The 19,277-nt window shown below is 43.7% G+C and overlaps 1 protein-coding gene across 1 annotated transcript; it reads right to left on the bottom strand.

The window, feature by feature from the left end:
* Nucleotides 1–1,066: 1,066 nt before the first annotated feature.
* LOC123399288 (mitochondrial phosphate carrier protein 3, mitochondrial-like) lies at nucleotides 1,067–3,224 on the bottom strand. Its single transcript, XM_045093705.1, has 6 exons — nucleotides 2,772–3,224; nucleotides 2,115–2,476; nucleotides 1,956–1,999; nucleotides 1,649–1,863; nucleotides 1,416–1,540; nucleotides 1,067–1,326 (listed from the first exon to the last, which is right to left on the bottom strand). Exons 1-6 carry the CDS (start codon nucleotides 3,021–3,023, stop codon nucleotides 1,278–1,280), a joined length of 1,047 nt encoding a protein of 348 aa, XP_044949640.1. The 5' UTR covers nucleotides 3,024–3,224; the 3' UTR covers nucleotides 1,067–1,277.
* Between the last annotated feature and the right edge of the window lie 16,053 nt (nucleotides 3,225–19,277).

Raw genomic sequence — 19,277 nt, 5'->3', positions numbered from 1 at the left:
GATGTTGTGGGCTATCTAGATGGCACGACGCAACGCGATTCATGAGGGAATTTTCCAGACTCCAGCGCAAATCCACTCTTTTGTCTCAAGGTTCATTTTCGAGGACGGTAGCGGTAGTTCAACCTGCCAGTTCTTCCATTCAACGACCGAAAGCTCCTCCACCTGGGTTTGCAAAACTCCATGTGGATGCGGCGGTCAAGGCCGACACGGGAGGCTTAGCGGCGGTAGTGTGTCGTGATAGCACCGGAAATTTTCTTGGAAGTTCTTCGCTGTGCGTGGTAGGAGTCCAACACCCGGCAACACTCGAAGCTATGGCCTGCCGTGAAGCCCTCTCATTGGCAGCCGACTTGCATCTCCACACCGTCATCATCTCGTCGGATTCAAAACAGGTCGTGGAGGACATCAAGTCCGGCCAGCATGGTAGTTATAATGCTATTATAAAAGAGATTAGAGCAAGGGCGGTGAATTTCAATTGTAATTTTATTTTTGAAGGTCGTGTGATCAATGTTGACGCACATAAGTTAGCGAGATTCTCTCTTTCTTTAAGTCTTGGACGTCATGTCTGGTTTGGCCAACCACATGACCTAAATTGTATCCCACTTTGTGTGGTTTTTGATCAATAAAGTCTAGCTTTACCCTAAAAAATAGAAAAACATCATGTGTTTGCGCTCCCTGAAGTGACGCTCGTTGTTTTTCAAGGGAAAAAAATGCTCTCTCATTCACGGAAAAAAAGATGATATGTTTGCGTTTGCTGTGTAGATGGAAAAATCGATCGATCAGAAGTGGGTAGTGGCCCTGCGTGCTCTTTGGACCACATGCTGAATGTGAGGCTGCTGGGATTTTTGGATTGGGGGTCAAAAAAATTCCACTTGTCACATTTTCCATGAGCTGTATGTATGTAGCAGAGTTTGGGCCAAGGTCATCAGGGTCAATTGACCCCGACCCAACACTATTGTTCAGACCCTGAACGTCACGTATATATTAGGGTCCTATGTATAAACCAGGACGAAAGCCTATTTTAAAAAGATGCAAACCTTGAATGCCATCCAGACTGTGAACACTATCCTTGATAAGTAACTATGTTTGAAAGAAACTTCTTTATTTTAAAAAGGAAGAGAAGAACCTTAATAACCAACCTAGTGAGGAATTGCATCAATCGGTGAATGGTGGCAGAGCACCGAGGAAAACTGTTACAATCATGAATCTACTACAGCTCATGCGATGTCGAACCATAAAAATATATTTTTCTCTTGGAGTTTCGGAAAGGCTTTCACTGTTCATGCTTCTTCCCTTGGGGCAGCAGCAGGAGTTCCACCGGTCGTTGGCCTGCAAAATCACCAATTGTTTCAGAATTCTCACAAAGAGACGTGGCCTACGAAAATCACAATCTGTAAAGACAAAGGTAAAATACTCACAGTCCAACCATGACTTTGAAGGAATCATAGATCACCCACTGGGTACCGGTCAGTGTGCCGATCATGACGATGCGGAGCGGAAGGCCGCGCGTGAAGAGTCCCAAGAGGCCGAGGTTCTTGACAGCCTGAACAAATCAGCAGAGCAACAGTAGTAAGCACACACACCAAAGGGACTTTAGTTTAGTTCAGTTCAGTTCAGTTGTTTCGAGCAGATGCTGCGGCGCTTTACGTACATCTCCGACGGTGGCGCCCTTGGCATTGTTGAGGAAGGAGACCAGGTTATCGGCGGGGTGCGAGATGGCGGCGCAGAAGACTCCGGCGATGTAGCCGCTCCCGAAGCTCACCCCGAGCTGAAGAGGCTTGCTGCACTGCTCCTTCGGGGTGGGAATGAGGTGCTTGTACGCCATCTCCACGATGTTCTCGTAGGTTGCGAACTTCATCATGGTGTCTGCAACCAAGGTTCAGAAAGTTCAGTCAACCTACATATTTCTTTTCAAGTTCAAACAATTTGAACAGAAGAAAGCATATAGTAGCACTTACAAGGAATCTGCCGCCCCCAAAGAGGAACCATTCCTCTGAACAGCCTGCAATTTCACAAGCAGAACACCACCTTAGTTAGCACGTCTGTTCGAGGATCGATCAAAATCATGTGCATTACAAAGGAAGATAAGATGAGCTAAGCTGACACATCCTGCTTACCCTGCGTAGCCTTCGGCCCTGACGATCTTGGGGAAGCCGTCGCGCAGGCCCCTGGCGTAGCCGGGCTGCGTCTGCACCCGCACCTTGACGGCCTCCATGGGGCAGAGCGCGACGTCGGCGACGACCTCGGCGGTGGCCGAGCCGGCGAGGTAGATGAGGGTCTTGTACTTGGCGGCGTACTCCGGGCCGGCCATGTCGGTGTACTCCTTCTTGAACACCTCATACAGGCCGTACTTGAACGCGCCCTGCGCGCTGTACCCCAGGAACGTCGGCGCCCAGCCCCGGAAGAAGCCGCGGACGCCCTGCTCCTTCAGCACGATGCTGAACGACGAGGAGATGCTCTTGTACTTGGCCGGGTCGATCTGCGATCACGTTTTCGCTGTGATCTTGTTACCAAAAAATGAAACGATCTTAACTGATTTCATTTCCCTCTTGCTAGTTAGCACTCCCGTCAAATTTCATTCCAGCCACGCCAGGGATGATGCACTCAGTCCTCACACTCAGGTTGTTCCAGCTTTCGTGGCAGCCGGCTTCGACCGCGACACCTCCAATAATTTAGGTCCGGCACAAGAAAAGTACTCTCCTCCCGTCCCGTGGTCGACCCAAGAAGCAAACTAAGGGAAATTCTCAAAGAGAACGGTGCAATTTTTTGCGTACCTGGATGTTGCACTTGATGACATCGAGCGGCGTGACGGCGGCGTGCGTGAGGCCGCACGCGGCGGCGCCGCCGAAGCCACATGCCGCGTAGTAGGCCGGCGAGAACATGTCGATCTTCCCGAACGGCGGCTCGCTCGGCGCCCCGGCGACGACGACGGGCGCCTCTTGCGCGGCGCCCCACCCGCCCGGCATGCCGGCGCCGCTGGACGACGTGTAGAGGAAGCTCGGGAGCATCGACTGCCGCGACGCCATCGAACGATTCCCCTCGCCGGCGGCCGAAAGTGTCACGACCAGTTTGCTTGCTTCTTCGCTGGCAAGTTGCTGCTGCTAGTGCTGGCTCTCCGTGGTTTCCCGGCCGCTCGGAGCGAGGATGCAGCCGGGGGGTGCCCGCGGTCGGCCGCCATTTTATACGGAGACGCGCGAGTGGGTGCCCGTGGTGCTCACGCGCCTTTTGACCGTTCGGCGGCTTGGGAAGCAAGGTGGTGGAACCGGGACGGGAGAGGCGTGTGGTACTCCGTGCTTCGTCGTTGGGTTCTTTCGAGGAACGGGAGACCGATTCCAGATGCCGTCCGTTGCAGGGGAGAGATTGTTCGGTGTTACTTTGGCTCGCCGAGATGGCGAATCAAAGCTCTCTAGAGCTATGGAATGGTACACCAGCGTGCGTGCTTTGACCATGCAGGTTCTTTCGTCTCGTTCCGAACTTCTCCGTGCGGCATGGGAACGTTCAGGTTCAAGACGCTGCCATGGACGCGCGCCCGGCAACCTTTTCTTCGATGTTTCCATCACGTGAAATGTATTGCTGGCTGCCGTCAATTCGCGCCAAAAGTTGTAGAAAAGTCTGTGGTATGAAGAGGAGCACGGAATATATATACCAAATATAGGGCAAATTTATAGAGAATGGCGTTTTGGAAGCCGAGCTTCATGGAGGCCTTTATTTTTGAAAAATTCAAATTCAAATTTTTATGGTTCAAAAAATTCTGAAACAAATATGCATGTATGTAAGGATGTAACCGACATGTGTGTAAAATTTCAGGTCAAAATACTTTAAAATGTGATCTGTATAAAAAAGACAAATTCATGGTCTGAAATGATGAATAGTAACATGTGTTAAACAGCCTCAGATTTGTCTTTTTTGCACAACCCTCATTTCAACTTATTTTGTTCTGAAAATTTACACACTAGTGTATTATACCTTCATTTATCTATGTATTTTTTGAATTTTTTGAAACATCAAAATACAAATTTTTACTGAATTTGAAGTTTGAATTTAAAGACCTCCAGTGAGCTCGGGAGCCAAAAGCAATATTCGAAATTTATATCTATATCTATATCTATATCTACTAATAAAGAAAAAGGTGCAGCAAAAATATTAATTAGGCTTTTTTTTATTTTTGTGCCCTTCTTTTTTTAGTTCTGCTCACTTTTGTCCCAACCAACTCAACTTATTCATTTTTCTCTTCCTCCATTGTCCGCGCCTCACAAGAGGACAAATGATGTCTTGTCGTCGGGTCAAAACTTTTGTCCGTCAGTACGCCGGTGTTGACGTGTGGGACCAACTTGTAAGGTCATATTCGTCTGCATCGCCGGTGCTGACGTGTGGGACCGACATGTAAGGCCGCATGCGTTCACGTAGCCGGTGTTGACGTGTGAGACCGGCGTATAAGGCCGCATGCGTTCGCATCGCCGGTGCTGACGCGTGAGACCGATTTGTAAGGCTGCATGCATTCGCATCACCGGTGCATACGGTTGCGTGGGACCGACAATTGACTGTATGCATTGATGATTTCGCGTGGGAGGTTGATCCTACACAGTCTGCAGCTGATGTGTGGGACCAACGAACATTTAAAACTGAATCAATGTCGTGTGCCTACATTTGCGTAAAGATTTACGTAATTTTACGTAAATATACATGGAGAGTTACGCCGCCATGTGCATTGATGATATAAATTCAAGTAATATACAGTCGTGTTAATATAAATTCATGTTCGATTAACACGATATTGTAGGATTGAAAGTATGTCTAGAGGGGGATGATTAGACTACTTGACAAGATAAAAATCTTGTATTTTTCCAATTTTAGTTGAGATGTAGCTTTGGCACTTATGACAAGTCAAGTACACCCTACACATGCATTTCTAAGAGTGTAGCAGCGGAATGTAAAACATGCAAATGTAAAGTAAATGAGTAAGGTAGGGAGATCAAACGCATGAGGTTGACACGATGATTTTTGGCATGGTTCCGATAGGTGGCGCTATCGTACGTCCATGTTAGTAGAAACTTCAACCCACGGAGGGTAACGGCTCCGAGAGTCCATGGAAGGCTCCACCCACAAGGGGTCCACAAAGAAGCGGCCTTGTCTATTACACCACACCTTCTGCCCACGAAGGACTAGTCTTACTCACGGTAGATCTTCACGAAGTAGGCGATCTCCTTGCCCTTACAAACATCTTGGTTCAACTCCACAACATGAATAGGAGGCTCCCAAGCGACACCTAACCAATCTAGGAGGCACCACCCTCCAAAAGGTAATAGATGTGTTAGATCAATGAACACATTGCTCTTGTGCTTCTAAAGATAGTCTCCTCAACACAAAATCACTCTCTCACAAAATAGGCATGGGTAGGAGAGATTGATTTGGTGGCAAGCAGTTTGGGGAGGCTAGAAATCAAGTTTCAAATGGTTGGATTGGAATATCTTGGTCTCAACACAAGTGTAGGTGGTTCTCTCTCAGAAAATGGATATGGTAATGAAGTGTGTGTTATGAGTGCTTCTCCGACGAATGAGAAGTGGCTAAAGGGGTATATATAGGCAGCACACAAAATCCAACCGTTACACCTAAAGTGGCAAACTCGGTAACACCAAAGTCATAAATTCGGTGGTATCGATTCACACCAAGGCAGTAACTTTTGAATCTCAATGGGACCGATATACACAACTCACTCGCACCAAAAAGGTGGCTAACGATCAGATGACCAAACTCGGTGGCACCGATAGTCAAACTCGCAAATTCCGATTTTGTGTACCAAGGCAACAGAAAGTTGGTCACCCTGAACTAGGTAGCACCGATATGGATTCGGTTGCATCGATTTGGTGGGAATGGCTAGGATTTTTGTCTGAGGTCAAACTCGGTGGGTCCGAAATATGAAAGTTGGTGACACCAAATTTGAGTATGTGGAATTGGATAGAATTGTTATGTGGGAAAAATGACTGAGTATTTTGGTGGCTAACTTTGAGCACTTGAGCAATCAGTTTATTTTACTACCTCACCCCCTTTTTTATAGTATTGGCTTTCCTATGGACTCAAAAGTAATTTCTCACAAATATAAAATGAAGAGTCTTCTAGCTTGAAGCTTGAGCCAATCTTATTGCTTTCTTGCATCAAGGGGCATCTCCACATAAGCCTTTAGCCATAGCATCTTTTGAACTTTTCTGAAATATACTTGGAAAACATATTAGTCCAATGATGCATATGTTGTGATCAACTATCAAAACCACCCTAGGGAGCAATTGTGCTTTCAATCCCCCCCCTTTTGATAACTGATGATAACATATAGGTCAAAGCTTCGACAAAAGATATAATCAATGATTAGCATCGACACTTTGAGAAGTATGTGAAAAGTAAGAGCTCCCCCTAAACTTGTGCATTAATTAAAATTTGAGTTTGAATGCAAATGCACAATCGATTAGGATCATGGGTTACGCTTCCATGTCACATACATATTGGCGGTGCGCATACAAGATAAGAGTGAATAGTAATGCAAATGACACAACAAGATAAGTGAATGATCATCACATAGATAGCTAAAAGGATAATAACATAGCATCAACCAAGCAAAGTGTATGATCAAACACAGATAATGGGATAAATTCACCCAAAAGACTAAAGATTTAAAACCAAATGAGAGCAAATAAAGTCAAAAGATCTCTCTCTCTCTCTCTCTCTCTCTCTCAGTCTATGATCTATACATTTCTCCCCCTTTGGCAACAAGTTACCAAAAAGTTCAAAAAGTATAGAGCTACTCGTCTCTGTGGGCAGCTGATGACAGAGTCGATAGAAGAGCGTCCACGAAGGCATATGCTGAGTGTCCTCGAGCTGGAGGAGTGGATACTGGAGGTGCTTGAGCTGGAGCTCGTGCTGAAGGTGTTGATGCTTGAGCTGATGAAGTCTGTCTTGTCTTCTGAGCAGGTACAACAGCTGATCTAGGCTCGGTGCTGAATCGTGTGGTAGCGAGAGGAGGTGACTCTTCATCATCATCATCTTAATCATCATCATCTGAGTGTGGCATCTCCACTGAGTCAACTTCATGTTGAAGCTGTTTGACTATAGTGGTCAACTCCATTACCTTCACATCCATGTCATGAAACTTTGTTTCCATGACTCTCCCAAGGCTTTTCTGACTTTGCAGCATCTCCTGGATGTTCCTCTCCATACCTTTGACAAAGCTATCTAGAAATGACATTTTCTCAGCTTGAGTTCTGAGTTGTGGAACTGGTGGTGGCTCATTTCTAGCAGCCTCAACTTCTGCTACATCTGCTGCCATTCTTGCTATAGCTGAACTGGGATCATTTCCATCCATCACCACAACATTGTCATCAAGTTCTGGCTAAAGGGGTAGATGGGGACGATCAAGGAGATATGCATGCTTGCCTAGCTTGGCATTGATAAGAATCTGAATGTAAGGGGCATATCCACATGATCTTTTCTGATGAGCAGCAGTCCTCTGGATAGTCTCTACTATCAAGTCCATCACTCTGAATCTAGTATGAGAGTCCAAATGGTGTAGCAGATTGATGGAGTGTCCTCAAATCATCGTATGATCACCTGATTTAGGCATCAAGGTGTGTCTCACAATGGTGTTAGTTGTGGGTATCCCTGCTTTCAAGAAGTATGTTGAGCCCATCTTGTGACTAGCCAAATACTTGTGAGGAATTGGCTTGTACATATTTGCCATGGTGCTGTGGCTCATCTTTGCTTCAGAATACACATCCACATCACTCTCTTTCTGCTTGAGGGCACCAATGATACTGGCCCACTCATCAAGTGTAGACTCGTACTTGTGACCATCAGTCATCCAGACAACAGATCCATCTCCATAGAAATGAACAGTTGAGTAAAATTGCATGATCAACTCATCATTCCATGGGCTCATATCTTTTACAACAAAATCTTCAATGTACACTAACCTGGAATTTTCTTGCGCGTGGGGAAAGAAATTTTCATTAGATTTGATGTAAGCCTAGTCAACATATCTCATATCACTAACAACTAGACTCTTGTCATACAGGACAGTCTCATAGAAATCTTGTTGTTCCTTGGTGTGAAACCTTGGATCAACAATTGTTCTTCTCCTTATGGCATATGGATCTGCGGCTCTCCATTTCCTCAAACTTGCATCTTTCATCTTCCTCATATCTTCAGCTAGTGCGTGAGCAGCATTGTGAACTGGTAAATTTGGTGAGAGCTTCCTGAGAATAGGTGCATTCTCATCTTCTTCCTCTGCAGAAAGGCACTGGAAGCAGGGCCTTTCTCCTTGGCAGCTGCAGGAATATCCTTTGTAGTCTCCCTATGAGCTACAACCTTCTTTGCTTTAGATGGAGGTTTTAGGAGAAAATTTCCTGGGCATGGCATCAACCATGAGCTTCTTCTTCTTAGGAGGAACTGGGATCTCATCTTCTCCAGCATCATCTTGACGGTCCTCATACATAGAAGTTTGTCTCCCCACAACATGAACTACCCTCTTCCTGGCTCTCTTCACACCACCTTCTTGGCAGGTTTATCTATGGAGAGTGTTGTGCTCTGCCTTGCAGATTCAGGAGCTCTAAGATCAACATGGGTAGTGTATTGTTTCATGACAGTCTTCTTAGGAGCCTTTGGAGGAGCTGAAGTTTCTTGTGGCACAAAGTCTGAGTCTTCTTCACCTGAGTTCAGTTTCTTCCTCTGCGTGGTGGCTGCCTTGGGCAAGCCATGGGAGTTGTAGGATCCAGGGTCAGGGTCAGTCTTCTCACGACTAGTGCCTCGGTCCATATCAACACTTTGTTCTCTAAAATCATTCTCGCTATCTTCTGATCCAGACATCTTGGCACACAATCAACAACTCAACAGCAAACAGAAAACCTGTGAAGTAGATACATGAAAGGTAGAAGGGTTCAGCATCACAAAACACAGAAGGATTTTTCAAAAATTGAAGTCTGAAACTTAGGGTATGATCTTCTAGAGGATGTAAATTGGTGGCACCGAGTTGGCATTTACAAAGTCACTGAGAAGGCTTACTCGCTGAACAGAAACTTGGCAGTCTGTTTTGGTGGGACCAAAAAGATCTGCTCGGTCTCACCAAGTTGCTTCTCGGGAACCCTAAAAGGGAAATTGGTGGAACCGATTCTACAAACTCGGTCTCACCGAGTTGCATGCTGTGGCAGATCAGATCTAAAATTTCATCTTTCTCTATGCTACAAGATACTCTGGTGGAAGGAAGGGTTTGCACATGGTGGCTTGTAGATAAAATTTCCAAATGTGTGTGAGTTGGATAGAGGAACGCATAAGGAGATCGGATCCGTACCCTAATTTGGTGGCGGTCCAGATATGAAGGCGACGGCAGTGAAGATTCCGTCGACGGCGACAATTCCCAACGATGGATGCACTCTGGGAGGCAAAGGCGACGACGAGGAGTCCTCGGGGAAGCTTAGGGTTTTGAGGCGAAAGGTTTTTGAAGATCTGAATTCAAAGAACCCGTCTGATGGAATATATACCCGTTCGCTGTGTGTGTCACTGATATTATGAAATCTGTGTCACCGAGTTCCTCTACTATCAGCTGACAGGGAAACTAGGTGTAACGGAATTTGCGATTTCGGTGGTATCGAGATTGAAAACCAGATCAGCTTCGGAAATTAGATGGGACCGAATTTGGGTTGGTCTCACAGAGATTTTCAAAGAGCTTTTGGAAGGCATCCTTTGACGATACGGAACTCCGAGTGCACTTTCACACAGGGGGGGTCGACAAGTGCTTATTCAAGTTTTGTCACGAAGCATGAATAGAACTTGAGATGAAATAGCACAAATAGCTAGAGAAGGGTACTACGGCGACACAAATCTTCTATCGTCTCTTGAGCTTGCATTGGTTTTTCCCTTGAAGAGGAAAGGGCGATGCACCACAGGAGCAGTAAGTATTTCCCTCAGTTTGAGAACCAAGGTATCAATCCAGTAGGAGAATCTCGCCAAGTCCAGAGTACATGCGCAAACACAAAAGAGCTTGCACCCAACGCTATAAAGGGGTTGGCAATCCCTTCAAGTTTTATTGCAAAGTGAGATCTCAAGGAGGAAAGTGCAACGAAGTAAAAGTGTAAGGCTGAAAATATGATGTGAAGTAGACCCGGGGGCGATAGTGTTCACTAGAGGCTTCTCTCAAAATAGCAAATATTACGGTGGGTGAACAAATTACTGTCGAGCAATTGATAGAACCGCGCAAAGTCATGACGATATCTAAGGCAATGATCATACATATAGGCATCATGTCCGAGACAAGTAGACCGATACTTTCTGCCTCTACAACTATTACTCCACATATCGACCGCTATCCAGCATGCATCTAGTGTATTGAGTTCATGACGAATAGAGTAACGCTTTAAGCAAGATGACATGATGTAGAGGGATAAACTCAAACCAATGATGAAAACCCCATCTTTTTACCCTTGATGGCAACAACACGATGCGTGCCTCGCTACCCCTTTTGTCACTGGGTGAGGTCACCGTACAGTATGAACCCAAAACCAAACACTTCTCCCGTTGCAAGAATCATAGATCTAGTTGGCCAAACAAAACCCACAACTCAAAGAGAATTATAAGGATATGAAATCATGCATAAGAGAGATCAGAAGAAACTCAAATAAGATTCATAGATAATCTGATCATAAATCCACAATTCATCGGATCTCGACAAACACACCGCAAAAGAAGATTGCATCGGATAGATCTCCATGAAGATCATGGATAACTTTGTATTGAAGATCCAAGAGAGAGAAGAAGTCGTCTAGCTACTAGAAATGGACCCGTAGGTCTGTGGTGAACTACTCACGCATCATCAGAGAGGTCATGGTGTTGATGAAGAAGCCCTTCGTATCCGAATCCCCCTCCGGCAGGGCACCAGAACGTGCCTCAGATGGGATCTTGCGGAGACATAAGCTTGCGGCGACGGAAAAGTAATTTTGATGATCTCTTGATTTTTTCTGGGATTTTAGGGAATATATAGGTGGAAAACCTAGGGCAGAGGTGGCCGAGGGAGCCCACAAGCCTGGGAGGCGCGGGCCCCCCTGGCCGCGGATAGGGGGCTTGTGGGGTCCCTGGTCTTCCCGATCTTCTTCTATTTCGGAAAAAATCTTTTTGGGAGTTTCATTCCGTTTGGACTCCGTTTAAAATCCTCATCTGAAAGGGGTCAAAAACATGGAAAAAACAGGAACTGGCACTTGGCACTGAGTTAATAAGTTAGTCCAAAAAATATATAAAAGGCATATAAAACATCCAAAGTTTCACAAGATAATAACATGAAACCATCAAAAATTATAGATACGTTGGAGACGTATCAAGCATCCCCAAGTTTAACTCCTGCTCGTCCTCGAGTAGGGAAGTGATAAAGACTGAATTTTTTATGTGGAATGCTACCTAGCATAGCTGTCCTTTGTAACTTCTTTCATGTGACATGAATGTTCAGATCCGTAAGATTCAAAACAATAGTTTGCTATTGACATGAAAGCAATAATACTTCAAGCAAACTAGCAAAGTAATCATGAACTTTCAAAATAACAAGGCCAAAAAAAGTTATACCTACAAAATCATATGGTCTGGCTATGCTCCATCATCCTCACACAACTATTTTAAATCATGTACAACCCCGGTATTGACCAAGTAATTGTTTTCGCACTCTTACTTTCTCAAACTTTTTATAACTATCACGCAATACATGAGCGTGAGCCATGGATATAACACTATAAGTGGAATAGAGTGTGGTGGTGGTTGTGAGACAAAAAGGGAGGAGATGGTCATATTGACTCGGCGTATCAAAGGGCTATGGAGATGCCCATTAATAGATATCAATGTGAATGAGTAGGGATTGCCATACAAAGGATGCACTAGAGCTATAAGTATGTGAAAGCTCAAAAGGAGAACTAGTGGGTGTGCATCCAACTTGCTTACTCACGAAGACCTAGGGTAATTTTGAGGAAGCCCATCATTGGAATATACAGGCCAAGTTATATAATGAAGATTCCCACTAGCATATGGTGGTGACGAAACGAGAGGCTCTCAATCATGAAGAACATGGTGCTATTATGAAGCACAAGTGTGGAAACAGATAGTAGCATTATCCCTTCTCTCTTTTTCTCTCCTCACATGGGACAATGCTCTAATAATGATGATCATCACACTTTTATTTACTCACATCTCAAAGCTTAGAAATGATGATGACTCTATAGGAAATGCCTCCGGCAGTGTACCGGGATGTGCAACGTTCTAGCTTGGCGTATGACATTGAAACATCTCGCTAGCTATCTTACGATCATGCAATGGCAATATGAGAGTGATGGCACAAGTCATGAGACGGAACGGTGGGAGTTGCATGGCAATATATCTCGGAATGGCTATGAAAATGCCATAGTAGGTAGGTATGGTGGCTGTTTTGAGGAAGGTATATGGTGGGTTTGTGCACCGGCGAGAATTGGGCGGCACTAGAGAGTCTAGCAATGGTGGAAGGTGAAAGTGCATCTATACCATGGACTCACATTAGTCATGAAGAACTGACATACTTGTTGCGAAAGTTTTTATTAGTAATCGAAACAAAGTGCTAAACGCATACTCCTAGGGGAAGGGTTGGTAGGTGTTAACCATCGCGCGATCCCGACCGCAACACAAAGGATGACAATCAATAGATAAATTATGCTCCGACTTCCTAACATAGCGGTTCACCATAGGTGCATGCTACGAGAATCACTAACTTCAACACAAGTATTTCTAGATTCACAACACCCTACTCACATAGCTCTTAATATTACCAAATCCATGTCTCAAAACTAATTGAGAGGAATCAAGACTTCTGTTTCTACTCAATGCACATGAAGATGGAGGTTTTTGTATCCTCTTTGGGTACCTATCACCTTTGGGACTACTTTCATAGCATAAGCCAACTACCAAGTCACGCATCGCCGTGCTCTAAAAGATCTAACTGAAGCACAAAGAGCAAAATTATCTAGCTCAAAAGATATAAGTGAAGCACTATGAGCATTCTAGCAAAATCATGATGAGTGCATGTCTCTCTCAAAATGTGTGAAGCAAGGATGATTGTGACACAACAAAAAGAAAAGACTCCTACGATACAAGACGCTCCAAGCAAAACACATATCATGTGGTGAATAAAAATATAGCTCCAAGTAATGTTACCGATGGATTGAAGACGAAAGACGGGATGCCTTCCCAGGGCATCCCCAAGCTTAGGCTTTTTGGTGTCCTTGAATCTGGCTTGGGATGCCTTGGGCATCCCCAAGCTTGAGCTCTTTCCACTCCTTATCTCTTTGTCCATGAGAACATCACCCAAAACTTGAAAACTTCACAACACAAAACTTAAACAGAAACTCGTGATAACATTAGCACAAGAAAACAAACTACCACCTCTTTAGGTAGTGTAGCAATCTTGATTTCTATTTATATTTGTGTTGGGCTACTGTATTCTCACTTTACCATGGCTAGTACCCCCCCCCCCCCGATACTAACCATAGTTTCATCAAAACAAGCAACCAACTCAACAAAAACAAAATCTGTCAAAAACAAACCAGTCTATAGCAATCTGTATACTTCATATACTTCTGCTATCTCAAAAATTCTGAAACATTATGAATGCCTGGGAAAAAGGCATATCAACCAGCAGAAAAAATAATCAACTCAAAAGCTCTGTCTGAATAAAAATGAAAAATCATCTCGTGAGCGAAACGTTTCTGTCTTTTTCCAGCAGGATCAAACAACCATCGCCAAGACTAGTCATAAAGGTTTTACTTGGCTCAAACACACAAAAAACACAAAAGACACAATCATAACAGAATTATGATGGTGTGGACGCAATAAAACAGAAAAGAAAAAGAAATAAATTCATTGGGTTGCCTCCCAACAAGCGTTATTGTTTAACGCCCTTAGCTAGGCATAAGGCGATAGAATCACGTATCGTCGTCTTTGGTGCTCAAACCATAAGTGGCCCTCATCATGGATTCATAAGGAAATCTTATTTTCTTTCTAGGAAAGTGCTCCATGCCCTTCTTTAAAGGAAATTGAAATCTAATATTCCCTTCCTTCATATCGATGATGGCACCGAAAGTCCTTAGGAAAGGTCCACCAAGAATAATAGGGCATGTAGGATTGCAATCAATGTCAAGCACAATGAAATCCACGGGTACATAGTTCCTATTTGCAATAATAAGAACATCATAGATCCTTCCCATGGGTTTCTTGACAGTAGAATCTGCAAGATGCAAATTAAGAGAACACTCTTCAATCTCATTAAAATCCAGAACATCACATAAAGACTTTGGAATCGCGGAAACACTAGCACCCGAATCACACAAAGCATTGCATTCATAGTTTTTGGTTTTGATTTTGATAGTAGGTTCCCACTCATCATGAAGCTTTCTAGGGATAGAGACTTCCAATTCAAGTTTCTCTTCAAGAGATTTTATCATAGCTTCGACGATATGATCGGTAAAGGCCTTGTTTTGGCTATAAGCGTGTGGAGAGTTTAGCATGGATTGCATCAAGGAAATGCATTCAATAAAGGAGCAACTATCATAATTGAATTCCTTGAAATCCAAAGTAGTAATTTCATTACTACTCAAAGTTTTAATATCTTCTACTCCACTTTCAATGCTTTTAGCATCAAGATAGATGGACTCCGAATCATTGGGGCGTTTTTCAACCAAGATGGATTCATATCCAGCCCCGTCGTCATTAGGTTTGACACAAGAAAAAAAGATTCAATGGGAGTCACACCAAGCACTTTAAGATCTTTGTGATTCTTATCACGAGAACACGCCTTTTTAAGCCATTCATGTCTAGCACGAATTTGGGCGGTTCTTTCTTTGCTCTCACTCATGGAAACACGCATAGCTTTCAAAGTTTTATCCATATTGATCTTGGGAGGAGCACATCTAACTTTCAAAGCATCTATATCACTAGACATTCTATCAACGCTCTTAGCCAAATCGTCAATTTTGAGTAGTTTTTCCTCTATGGACGCATTGAAAATCTTTTGCGAGTTGATAAACTCTTTGATATTACTCTCTAGATCAGAGGGTAATTGCTACGTCGACAGAAACTTTCTATCGTCTCTTGAGCTTGCCTTGGTTTTCCCTTGAAGAGGAAAGGGTGATGCAGCACAGGAGCAGTAAGTATTTCCCTCAGTTTGAGAACCAAGGTATCAATCCAGTAGGAGAATCTCGTCAAGTCCAGAGTACATTCGCAAACACAAAGAGCTTGCACCCAACGCTAAAAGGGGTTGGCAATCCCTTCAAGATTGATTGCAAAGTAAGATCTGAAGGCGGAAAGTGAAACCAAGGAAAAGTGTAAAGCTGAAAATATGGTGTGGAGTAGACCCGAGGGGCCATAGTGTTCACTAGAGGCTTCTCTCAAAATAAAAAATATTACGGTGGGTGAACAAATTACTGTCGAGCAATTGATAGAACCGTGAAATTCATGATGATATCTAAGGCAATGATCATACATATAGGCATCACGTCCGAGACAAGTAGACCGATACTTTCTGCATCACCTACTATTAGTCCACACATCGACCGCTATCCAGCATGCATCTAGTGTATTGAGTTCATGACGAACAGAGTAACGCCTTAAGCAAGATGACATGATGTAGAGGAATAAACTCAAACCAATGATGAAAACCCCATCTTTTTACCCTTGATGGCAACAACACGATGCGTGCCTCGCTACCCCTTCTGTCAGTGGGTGAGGTCACCGCACGGTATGAACCCAAAACCAAGCACTTCTCCCATTGCAATAATCATAGATCTAGTTGGCTAAACAAAACCCACAACTCGAAGAGAAATACAAGGATATGAAATCATGCATAAGAGAGATCACAAGAAAATCAAATAAGATTCATAGATAATCTGATCATAAATCCACAATTTATGGGATCTCGACAAACACACCGCAAAAGAAGATTACATCGGATAGATCTCCGTGAAGATCATGGAGAACTTTGTATTGAAGATCCAAGAGAGAGAAGAAGTCATCTAGCTACTAGCTATGGAGCCGTAGGTCTATGGTGAACTACTCACGCATCATCGGAGAGGTCATGGTGTTGATGAAGAAGACCATCGTATCCGAATCCCCCTCCGGCAGGGCACGAGAACGTGCCCCAGATGGGATATTGCGGAGATAGAAGCTTGCGGAGGCGGAAAAGTACTTTTGATGATCTCCTGATTTTTTCTGGGATTTTAGGGAATTTATAGGCGAAACACCTAGGGCAGAGGAGGCCCAGGGAGCCCGCAAGCCTCGGAGGTGCGGGCCCCCCTGGCCGCGGCTAGGGGGCTTGTGGGGTCCCTGGTGGCCCCCTGCCCTAATTCTCAAGCTTCTCGATCTTTTTCTGTTTCGGAAAAAATCTTTTTGGCAGTTTCGTTCCGTTTGGACTCCGTTTAAAATCCTCCTGTGAAAGGGGTCAAAAACATGGAAAAAACAGGAACTGGCACTTGGCAATGACTTAATAAGTTAGGCCCAAAAAATATATAAAAGGCATACAAAACATCCAAAGTTTGACAAGATAATAGCATGAAACCATCAAAAATTATAGGTATGTTGGAGAAGTATCAGTAATCTATTGTAATTTACATGAGTATTGTTATAGGAGTTGCCAAAGTTATTAGAGGAGTTACTAGGAAAAGGCCTAGGAACATAGTTTCCTCTAAAAGCATTGTTGTTGCCAAAATTATTCCTACCAACAAAATTAACGTCCAAGCTAGCGTTGCTACTCTCAATCAAGGAAGACAAGGGCATATCATTAGGATCTAAAGGAGCACTTCTACTAGCAACCAAATTCAATAACTCATCCATCTTAGCACTCAACGAGTTAATTTCTTCTATAGCGTGTACCATCTTACTAGTAGGTGACCTTTCAGTGTGCCACTAAGAGTAGTTCTTCATGATATTGTCTAGGAGTTTTGTGGCTTCTCCTAACGTGATTGCCATGAACGTTCCACCGGAGGCAGAGTCCAAGATGTTTCTGGAAGCGAAATTCAATCCAGCGTGGAATATTTGTATAATCATCCAAACACTCAAGCCATGAGCGAGACAATTTCTACTCATCAATTTCATTCTCTCCCAAGATTGTGCAACATGTTCATGATAAAGTTGCTCAAAATTCATGATATCGTTACGGAGAGAGATAATCTTAGCCGGCGGAAAATACTTGGATATATAAGTATCTTTGCACTTATCCCAAGAATCAATACTATTTTTGGGCAAAGACAAAAACCAAGTTTTTGCTCGATCTCGCAACGAGAAAGGAAAAAGCTTCAATTTAATCACATCATTATCCACATCTTTCTTCTTTTTCATATCGCAAAGTTCAATGAAGGTATTAAGATGGGATGCGGCATCTTCACTAGGAAGGCTGGAAAATTGTTCTTTCATAACAAGATTCAGCAAAGCGGCATTGATTTCGTATGACTCTGCACTAGTGGCGGGAGCAATCGGAGTACTAATAAAATCATTATTATTAGAATTCGAGAAGTCACAAAGTTTGGTGTTTTCAGTCATGGTGACTTTAGCAAGCAAGCAAGCACACAAGCAAACAAAGAACAAGCGAGAGAAAAGGGTGAACGAAAAGGCAAACGAAAAAAGGCAAATATTTTTTGTAAATTTTTGTTTTTCAGAAGTGGGGGAGAGGAAAACGCGAGGCAAAAAAGTAAATGCAAGAGATGAGTTTGCAACACTTACTTGGATGAGTTATTGCCTTGATCCTCCCCAGCAACGGCGCCAGAAATTCTTCTGCTTCGGCGACAGAAATCTTCTGTCGTCTCTTGAGCTTGCGTTGGTTTTTCCCTTGAAGAGGAAATGGCGATGCAGCACAGGAGCAGTAACTATTTCCCTCAGTTTGAGAACCAAGGTATCAATCCAGTAGGAGAATCTCGCCAAGTCTAGAGTACCTGCGCAAACACAAAAGAGCTTGCACCCAACGCTATAAATGGGTTGTCAATCTGAAAAGACCTCGATGACGCCTAGAGGGGGGGTGAATAGGCTATTTAAAAACTTCTTCGGATTTGGCTTGAACCTAATGCGGGAATAAACTCAGAGGGTACTTGTCAAGCACAAATCCTAAATGCACTAGGCACTGCAACGTGTATCAACAACACGATCTACCAAGATGGACACAATACAGTTACTAACAAGCACAAGTAAGTTACACAAACTTACTTGAGCTATATCACACGACAAGTAGGTGAACGACACAAGATACTAGATCACACTATATCAGACGATATTGTTGGGATTATGCCCTAGAGGCAATAATAAATATAGTTATTATTATAATTCCTGTATCAAGATAATAGTTTATTATCCATGCTATAATTGTATTGAATGAAGACTCATTTACATGTGTGGATACATAGACAAAACACCATCCCTAGCATGCCTCTAGTTGGCTAGCCAGTTGATCGATGATAGTCAGTGTCTTCTGATTATGAACAAGGTGTTGTTGCTTGATGACTGGATCACGTCATTGGGAGAATCACGTGATGGACTAGACCCAAACTAATAGACGTAGCATGTTGATCGTGTCATTTTGTTGCTACTGTTTTCTGCGTGTCAAGTATTTATTCCTATGACCATAAGATCATATAACTCACTGACACCGGAGGAATGCTTTGTGTGTATCAAACATCGCAACGTAACTGGATGACTATAAAGATGCTCTACAGGTATCTCCGAAGGTGTTAGTTGAGTTAGTATGGATCAAGACTGGGATTTGTCACTCCGTGTGACGGAGAGGTATCTCAGGGCCCACTCGGTAATACAACATCACACACAAGCCTTGCAAGCAATGTAACTTAGTGTAAGTTGAGGGATCTTGTATTACGGAACGAGTAAAGAGACTTGCCAGTAAACGAGATTGAAATAGGTATGCGGATGCTGACGATCGAATCTCGAGCAAGTAACATACCGAAGGACAAAGGGAATGACATACGGGATTATACGAATCCTTGGCAGTGAGGTTCAAACGATAAGATCTTCGTAGAATATGTAGGATCCAATATGGGCATCCAGGTCCCGCTATTGGATATTGACCGAGTCTCTCGGGTCATGTCTACATAGTTCTCGAACCCGCAGGGTCTGCACACTTAAGGTTCGACGTTGTTTTATGCGTATTTGAGATATATGGTTGGTTACCGAATGTTGTTCGGAGTCCCGGATGAGATCACGGATGTCACGAGGGTTTCCGGAATGGTCCGAATACGAAGATTGAT

Source organism: Hordeum vulgare, chromosome 5H, assembly GCF_904849725.1.
Source record: "Hordeum vulgare subsp. vulgare chromosome 5H, MorexV3_pseudomolecules_assembly, whole genome shotgun sequence".
Taxonomy (NCBI): Eukaryota; Viridiplantae; Streptophyta; class Magnoliopsida; order Poales; family Poaceae; genus Hordeum; species Hordeum vulgare.
The sequence above is the reverse complement of the archived record's forward strand: the minus strand, read 5'-3'. Positions and strand labels throughout refer to the sequence as shown.

What these genes read in the sequence shown, in the direction of transcription:
- LOC123399288 (XM_045093705.1), bottom strand. Translation starts at nt 3,023, where the DNA reads ATGGCGTCGCGGCAGTCGATGCTCCCGAGCTTCCTCTACACGTCGTCC. An exon ending in TTGGGGGCGGCAGATTCCTT is followed by an intron (nt 1,864 to 1,955) that starts GTAAGTGCTACT and finishes CCTTGGTTGCAG; the next exon opens with ACACCATGATGAAGTTCGCA. An exon ending in TTCAAAGTCATGGTTGGACT is followed by an intron (nt 1,327 to 1,415) that starts GTGAGTATTTTA and finishes GTGATTTTGCAG; the next exon opens with GCCAACGACCGGTGGAACTC.